This window comes from Myotis brandtii, unplaced genomic scaffold (assembly GCF_000412655.1).
Source record: "Myotis brandtii unplaced genomic scaffold, ASM41265v1 scaffold312, whole genome shotgun sequence".
Classification (NCBI taxonomy): Eukaryota; Metazoa; Chordata; class Mammalia; order Chiroptera; family Vespertilionidae; genus Myotis; species Myotis brandtii.
This window is the reverse complement of record NW_005361955.1, coordinates 4982587-4991505: the sequence shown is the minus strand read 5'-3', so window position 1 is coordinate 4991505 and position 8919 is coordinate 4982587. Positions and strand designations below refer to the sequence as shown.

The window sequence follows — 8919 nt, the reverse complement described above, 5'->3', positions numbered from 1 at the left end:
CGAATGAGGAAGGGGCCAGCGGGTGACGCCCCGGTGAGCAGCAGCCCGGTGGCACCCTGGTTTGGCCCCCGGGCAGGTGGAGAATACTCCTGATGCTTGAGGGGGCCGGAAGTGGCGCTTCCTAGACTCGTGGTAGGGCCTCCCCGCACATAGTAGGCCTGAACCCGTTGTAGGCGCTGAGGCGTGTAGTAGGGCCACTTCCCCAGAATAGAAGAGCTTCACTAAATGCGCTGCTCTGCTCCCTCCTGCCTGCTTGCCCCCACAGCTTCCCAAGGGAAGCGTCCAGACCTCGGTATCCCATTCTTTCCCTTGCCCCTGCCTTGCCCCTGCCTTGCCCCTGCCTTGCCCCTGCCTTGCTGAAGGATGTCTTATGCTGCCTCCACCCAAGCCCCTTCCTGGTCAGAACTTCACTGTGTTAGCCTCACTGCAGGGTGTAATATGTAAGACCTGGTACTGCCGACCCCTTCCTCCCTGGAGATCCTCCCGTTTGATAAATGTTCCCGGAAGTTAAGTGATAAGTATCTCGTCTCCTGGCTTTCATGGCCTCTTGTTTCATGGTGACTCCTGAATCTGCCTTCCTCAACTCTCTCAAAAGTTTGCCTGGATATCTTGAAGACACCTTGACATTAGGCCTCCAGAGCAAAACTCCGCTTCTCTCCTAAAATTGCTTGTCCTCCTATGTTCCTGACACTGGCCATACCTCTCGATTTTTAAAAAAAATCAAGTTTATTGGGGTATTATATGAGACTATTTTAATGGTGAAAGGGCAGGCATCACGGGTTTGGTCATTTAAAATTTTTACTGCTGAGTAGTATTTCATTGTGCTGATGGACCGTAGTTTGTTGGGAGGTATTTAATTTCATAATTACTTACATCTTTGTCAGTCTAATCCCTGTGCTACTCGCTGCTTGTCCTCTTCCACAGCCCCAGTCCAGGCTCTCATCAGCACTCTTTGAATAACCCTCTCTGCCTTCTGTCTCACTTCCTCTCCAATCCATTCTGCACAGAGCCTCCATGTAGTTGTGTAACTTCCTCTCAGAATTCCCCAGCAGTTTCTTACCACCATAAAAGAAAAGCCAAACTCAGTAGCCTGGCATTTGAGATTCTCCATGAATCTCCAGGTTATCATTGCAGCCTCATTTACTGACTCTAAAATACTTTCCATATACAGCAACATTGTATTCATTACTACTTCTGGAACTCTTAATGCCCTGTGTGTTATCCTAACTTTGCTTAAGTTATTTCATTCATTCATTTATTGTACAGGAAATGAATAAGGTACTATATACAGGGTGGGGCAAAAAACAGGTTTACAGTTCATGTGGAAAACAATACATTAATAAATAATAATACAAGAACAGACTTTTGTATACTCGCACTGTAAACCTACTTTTGTCCCACCTTGTATGTTAGGTACTGAGCTAGCTGTAGGGTATGTAGATTTGAATAAAATAGACATGGTTTATTGATCATGAGGCTTACAGTCTAGAGAAGGAGAGATCACTTTACTAAAGATGTATGAAGAATGTGTTATTGTAAATTTTAAGAAATGCTTTGAAGGGCAAGTCAAGAAAGAGTTCTCTGAGGAAGAGCCCTCCTCTGAGTAAACCAACATCTGAAGGATGACTTAAGTAAAGAGAGGTTAGAAAAGCCTGCAGACAGATAGTTCAGCATGTGTGAAACCCTGAGGTGAGAAATCAACTTGGCTAATACCAATATAAGGAAATGAAGAGAAGCCAATGTAGCTAGAAGCTGATCCTTCTAGTGGGGATGCCCTTATTTTTCTCATTGTAAAATCTAATCCTTTTCCATCTTCAAATCAAAGCCAATTTCTTCTATAAATATAAATCTAGTTATGCCACAGTTATCTTTTATATCATGGTCTTTCCTCCCCATTGAGCTATTTAAGGGTAGAGATAGTCTTAATCATCTTACATTTCCAGCACCTAACTCAGTGCTTGGCACATAGTAGACATCCATATGTTGGTTCAAAAGATAATTGAGGACAGTCACTCACCTGCATGCCTCTATACCAGAGCTTCTCAACCTCAGCACTATATGGGCCTGAATAATTCTTTGTTGTGCATTTGTAGGACGTTCAATAGTATGCCTGGCCGCTTATCTACTCAGTGCCAGTAGTGCCCCATCCCAAGTAGTGCCAGTGAATAATGTCTCAACATTGCTGAGTGCCCCTGGCAGGCAAAATGGTCCCCTGTTGAGATCTACTGCTCAGGAAATTAGAATGGTAGGCACCTTTACTTTGCTGTCTGAGAGCCCGGCTCAGTACTCTCTGGCTCCTGAGTAGCTGAAGCAGGGGGCCAGTGGGTCTGTGAGACAGATTCTGATCCTCTCTTGGGGTTTTTCCTACAGACTGCCACTCTCCGTCCCTACCTGAGTGCCGTGCGGGCCACATTGCAGGCCGCCCTCTGCCTGGAGAATTTCTCCTCCCAGGTTGTGGAACGACACAACAAACCGGAGGTTGAAGTCAGGTAGGGAAGAAAAAGGTCATGGTGGGGGTGGTGGGTGCAGCCTCAGAGATGGCTAGAATGTGCCATGAACTTCCATTCTGGAGTTGTCAGGACAACAACAGTTCACATATTTTGTCTTGCTGCCAGATGAACAGTGATTCCTAATTTAGAGTTCAGAAAACAGGGTCAGTGGGTTAGCAGGACAAAACCCAGGGGAGAAGTTAGTCTGGTGTAAAGATTGCTTGACAAGATGTTAGCATGTGCCATGTTATGTTACTTAACACATGGTTTCTAATAGGCATTTAAAATTTTTTTTTATAGATTTGAGAGAAGAAGGGAGAGGGAGAGAGAGATAGAAATATTAATGATGAGAGAGAATCATTTATCGGCTGCCTCCTGCACGCCCCACACTGGAGATCGAGCCCAAAACCCAGGGATGTGCCCTGACCGAGAATTGAACTGTGACCTGGTTCATGGGACAACACTCAACCACTGACCCACACCAGCCAGGCTCTAATAGGCATTTTAATGTGACAACAGCTCACAGACACTACCACTGCAGTTGATTACCATTACATAGATCTAGGGATGCAGAGGCATGAAAATGGGAGCTGAGCTAAGAGGGGTCTTAGTGCAGAATAAATGAATCAATAGGGATTGATAATTAAGATGCCAGACTAAGTTTGTCCTTTTCTCCAAGGCATCCTCTCTCTCATTCCTTAAATGGTATGTGGGTTTGCCTATATTAAAATAAGAGCTGTCGTTTGTAAAGCTCCTCCTACGTGTTCCTGGCATGCTATTGGACACTTGACCCCTCTTTATCTCTCTCAGTCCTTGCCAGTGAAATAGGAATCAGTCATTTTACAGATGAGAAAATTGAGATTCCAGTAGGGTAACTTGCCCAGGAAAAATAACAGAGGAGGCTGGATTTCAAAACCTCTTTGCCTGACTCCAGAGCCTGTGCTCTTTCCATTGAGAATACACTCACTGGCCCCCATCTTGGAGCAGCCCTGCTTGTGAGTCTCCTGTTCCTTGGACTCTGGTCTCAGGAAGTGATTCTAGGACCTGTGTGGGGTCTCCCTGAGCATTCTGTTCCTCTCTAGTACAGAGCCTTTGTGACATTGTGTTTTCAGGAGTAGCAAAGAGCTCCTGTTACAACCTGTGACCATCAGCAGGAATGAGAAGGAAAAGGTTCTGATTGAGGGCTCCATCAACTCTGTGCGGGTCAGCATTGCTGTGAAACAGGTGAGCTCACTGTGGAGCCCCTGCCTCTCCACGAGGCCAGGGATCCCCACTGAGATCTGGGTGGATGGAAACTTGACTACATACCCAGGAAATGATTTGCCAAACTCAGCAGGTCGGTAGAATAAAGAGCAAGCAACTCTTTTTTTTTTTTTTTTAAATATATTTTATTGATTTTTTACAGAGAGGAAGGGAGAGAGATAGAGAGTTAGAAACATTGATGAGAGAGAAACATCGACCAGCTGCCTCCTGCACATCTCCTACTGGGGATGTGCCCACAACCCAGGTACATGCCCTTGACCGGAATCGAACCTGGGACCTTTCAGTCCGCAGGCCGACGCTCTATCCACTGAGCCAAACCGGTTTCGGCAAGAGCAAGCAACTCTTATCTCCTAGGCCAGTGATGGCGAACCTTTTGAGCTCGGCGTGTCAGCATTTTGGAAAACCCTAACTTAATTCTGGTGCCGTGTCACATATAGAAATTTTTTGATATTTGCAACCATAGTAAAACAAAGACTTATATTTTTGATATTTATTTTATATATTTAAATGCCATTTAACAAAGAAAAATCAACCAAAAAAATGAGTTCGCGTGTCACCTCTGACACGCGCGTCATAGGTTCGCCATCACTGGCCTAGGCCTTGCCCTGGATTAGAAGTCAGGAAATGTAGCAGCCTAGGCCATGGGCCAGTTAGTATTAGCTCACAGAACCATTCCTAAGGAGTGAAGAATAAGTCCAGTTCAGGAAAATAAATAGTAACAGTACCAGTACCAGTCATAAACTCTGAAAGTAAGGTTTAGGGTAAAAATCAAAGTGCAATTTTATTTCCTCAGATGTTTTACAAATGTCTGACCTTCCCAGCACCCCCATAATTTTTGCCATATCTGTGTACCATCTTGACAGCTATATACTTAGTAGGTTTCTTTAAATTGACTTAGTTTCTTTAATAGAAGCTATGTCATAAGTGGAAGAACAATATCACTTGCCAGATGGAGGGAACTCTAAAAAATAAACGTAATGAAAACAAACAATGATTCTGTTGCCTACAGGAAGCCCTACCTCTGGGGTCTGCTCTCTGTTAAAAAAGGAGATTACAAAGTGTTGGGGACTGTTCAGGGCATACTATTACCCAGCTGCAAAATTACTTCTTAGAAATATTTAGAAATATTTAAGTTCAGGGAGAAACTGGGAATCGTTTCATGTTCAGTCTCTGATAAGCCAGGTGAAATATATCACAGACCGGGAAATGTAGCACTAATGAAATGAGAAAGAGAAAGGCATCTTTGAATATAGATGAGGACTCTGGAAGAAGTGGGTAGAACACTCAGGTTTGCCAAAATTCCCTCTCTGGAATGGACAAAGATGAGATCATGATAATGCCCTGTTGGAGCACATCTAATATTATAGACCAGGGGTCCGCAAACTACGGCCCGCAGGCCACATGCAAATACAAATATTGTATTTGTTCCCGTTTTGTTTTTTTACTTCAAAAGAAGATATGTGCAGTGTGCATAGGAATTTGTTCATAGTTTTTTTTTAAACTATAGTCCGGCCCTCCAACGGTCTGAGGGACAGTGAACTGGCTCCCCGTTTAAAAAGTTTGAGGACCCCTGTTATAGACCCTCCTTTCAATTGGCAACCAAGTGTCCCATGATTCAAAGTTCAGGCAGAGTGCTCCCAGTCCCAAACCCCTCTGGCTTCAGTGAGCCTTGGGGGAATTGGGTCAGAAGCCCAGGCTACAGGTTTCTGTTGGTTTATGGTATCAGCTTTAGGGAAACTTTTCTGCTTTGCTCTCAATAGGCTGATGAGATTGAGAAGATTTTATGCCACAAGTTCATGCGCTTTATGATGATGCGAGCAGAGAATTTCTTTATCCTTCGAAGGAAACCAGTGGAGGTGAGACTATGATTTACATGTTCATGATGTCCAGGATTCTATCACTAAGTCCACTGTCACTGGCATGGGATTGTTTCTAGAACCAGGATTACTACTTCTCTAACTGTAGGGCATCCAACCACTGCTTGAATTGAGAATGTAGCAGCAAGAAGGACACAGTGAGTCAAATTCTTTCTAAGCTCTGCCGCTAGCTGATTTCATAGTCTTTCAAGGATACAGTTGACTTTGGGTCCTTTCTAAGCTCTGCCACTAGCTAATTTCATAGTTTTTCAAGGATACAATTGACTGGATCAGTTGTTGCTGACTTTGTACTTCAGTCCTCTCCACAGACTCCCTGTCATATTGACTTAAAATGTCCCCAATGACTGAGCAACACCACCCACACAGAGCAGCATGCAGCATCACCAGATACATTAGACGTGTTGGACAAGCTAGTCCTCATTCTGAGCTAAAATCTTCTGGTCCTAGCCCTAACCTCTGAGGCCACCCAGGATAAGTAAAATTACTCTTCCACACACAACCTATCTGTCTCCCACAGCATCTCTTCAGACTAAGTGTTCCCTGTTTGATTTGATTCTTCTATGACAAAATTTCAAGTCTCTTCACTCTCCCTTGACTCATTCTGAATGCTACTATTTGTGCCACAGATAGTCTTGCTGAGACGTCTGATATGCACAAAATCCTCAACTGGGTTCAGTTCCTTGGATCCAACATAGACACCCCACCAGAGCAGGTGGGCTGCTGACTGAAAGGTGTGTAGCTTGAGAGAAGATTGCAATCAGCTGGAAGCATGTGACTGAGTGAACCCAGAGGACATGGCCACCTAAGTTCCCCCTGGGATGCTAATCTCCTTTTTTTCTCTTCCTGCTGTCTTCCTTTCCTAGGGTTATGACATCAGTTTTCTGATCACCAACTTCCACACAGAGCAGATGTATAAACACAAGTTGGTGGACTTTGTGATCCACTTCATGGAGGAGATCGACAAAGAGATCAGTGAGATGAAGCTGTCGGTCAATGCCCGTGCCCGTATCGTAGCTGAGGAGTTCCTTAAGAATGTAAGTAGGGGCTTTCCTGGTTTCCTTCCAGAGACAGGAGCAGCCATGGGTCCTGTTAAGAATTTAGCATCTGGCAGGAAAGTGGTGCCAGTGTGTGAGTATTTCCGGAGGCCTCTAGGATCTCTGGTGGGTGCCAAATCAGCCAGGTGCCTTGAGGCTGGAGAACATGAGCTTCGTCTTTCAGAGGTGCAGGGCATTTTCCATAACTGAGTGTCTAGGGGATACCTCTCTCCTAGTCTTCTATTGGGTCTTAGATGCTAAATTCTATACCTCAAAATGTACAGAGTCCTTCTCTATATCTAGTGCAAGCCCCAAGTGAGGCATGTTAAATCCACATGTGGATTTTCTAGGAATGTAGGACAATTAATCATAGTGTAATTCCACTCCTCAAACAGACTTAAATATTTTCCTTCAGCGTCTGTTTCTCAGGCTTCAAGCCACGATTTCTTCAAGCTGTTTTCCATCACTTTCCTGGCCTAAGTCCTCTGGATCTTTTTTCAACTGTTTGTGCCTTCCTAACTGAAAGGACTGCAGTCCTCTGAAGAGGAGGAATTGTAAACATTGATGAACTGATGACACAGTTGTTCTTGTTTAGATATTCAGGACATGCCGCCTTCTTTTTCTTTTTCTTCTTCCAAACAATCTTTGGTTTGTTGACATGTTCCATTCAGAGTTGACAGTGATCCCTAGATGGTAGATTTATGTTTATTCTTACCAGTGCATACAGGCCCAGCCCAGAAGGAGCTCAGATTCCTAAAAATGGAAATTACACCCGCTTCCCCTGGGCTTTAATTATATTGAGGGCAGCCAGCATACAGAGTAGCTTTACTGTGCGCACAGGGTAAGTGTGCTTGTTCAGATCACACAGGCTATGAAGTTAGACCACCTGGGTGTGAGTCTAGGCTCCATGCCTGCTTGGGCATGGACTGAACCTCTTAACTAAGCTTGTTTCCTCAGCAGCAAAATGAGGAGACTGAGTAATTAATATGAATCTTTCATTGTGGTTGAACAATGAGGAAATATATGTAAAGCATATTACTTGGCAGATAGTAAGTGTTGTATGTATTGTAGTACCAAAGTTTTATTGCCAGGGCACTAGGAGGCCTTTGCATTCAACTGTGAAGAAAAATAGTTCTTGCCCCAATTTAGTACTTAACTCATTCATGCACTAATCACTCTTATGATAATTATATTTTTATAGTTAGGCAGCTAAAAAGCAATTCACATGCTTTATTTAATACCTTAAACAATCTTTGCCCGGCCATAGAGGCTCAGTTGGTTTAGCATTGTCCCATGCACCAAAAGGTTGCCAGTTCGATTCCCAGTCAGGGCACATGCTAGGGTTGTGGACTTAATACCCAGTAGGGGGCGTTCAGGAGGCAGGCAATCAGTGTTTCTCATATCAGTGTTTCTCTCTCTACACTTAAAAAAACACAATCTTTGAGGCAGGTGTTAATCCCCATTTTACAGATTAGTAAACTGGAGCTCCAGAAGTTAAATCACCTTCCCAAGGTCCCTCAGTAAGTGGGAGAACCAGGACTAGGAGCTAAGTTTCAGACTCAGAGATCCTGGAATAGTACTTTGGCATCTGGTAGGGGTCACATATTCAGGTGGGCAGGTAATGTATGTGAGTGAAGTGGATTGTGTAGGGACCTAGTGAACTCATGCCTCACCTGAAGAGGATCACCACCATACAGCTTCATCTTACAGCTTTCAAAAGAATCCCAAAGTCTTGCCTGGTTAGCATGGCTCAGTGATTGAGCATCAACCTATGAACCAGGAGGTCACGGTTCGATTCCCAGTCAGGGCACATGCCCAGGCTGCAGGCTTGATCCCCAGTGTGGGGCATGCAGAAAGCAGCTGATCCATAATTCTCTCTCATCATTGATGTTTCTATTTACCTCTCCCTCCCCTTTCCTCTCTGAAATCAATAAAAGTATATTTTAAAAAATAATAAAAGGGACTCTTTCCCCCTCCCCATGTGGGAATCTGTACTTGTTCTTTAATAAATTTCCACCAGCCGAACCGGTTTGGCTCAGTGGATAGAGCGTCGGACTGCGGACTGAAGGGTCCCGGGTTCGGTTCCGGTCAAGGGCATGTATCTTGGTTGCGGGCACATCCCCACTGGGAGGCGTGCAGGAGGCAACTGATCGATCTCTCTCATCGATGTTTCTAACTCTCTATTCCTCTCCCTTCTTCTCTGTAAAAAAATCAATAAAATATATATTTAAAAAAATATATATAATTAAAAAAAAT

At 44.2% G+C, this 8919-nt stretch overlaps 1 protein-coding gene across 2 annotated transcripts in view; it reads left to right on the top strand.

The window, feature by feature from the left end:
• The first annotated feature begins 420 nt into the window (after positions 1-420).
• ARPC4 (actin related protein 2/3 complex, subunit 4, 20kDa) overlaps positions 421-8919 on the top strand; it is a 9610-nt gene continuing 1111 nt past the window's right edge. Inside the window, exons 1-5 of one of the 2 annotated variants that reach the window (XM_014542774.1) lie at positions 421-440; positions 2371-2489; positions 3602-3713; positions 5513-5608; positions 6493-6663. In XM_014542774.1, the coding sequence (XP_014398260.1) occupies positions 5549-5608; positions 6493-6663 (231 nt within the window). In that variant the 5' untranslated portion in view covers positions 421-440; positions 2371-2489; positions 3602-3713; positions 5513-5548. Of the gene's footprint in view, positions 441-2227; positions 2246-2370; positions 2490-3601; positions 3714-5512; positions 5609-6492; positions 6664-8919 lie in introns of those variants that run through there. The other variant, XM_005870089.2, reaches the window with a different exon arrangement.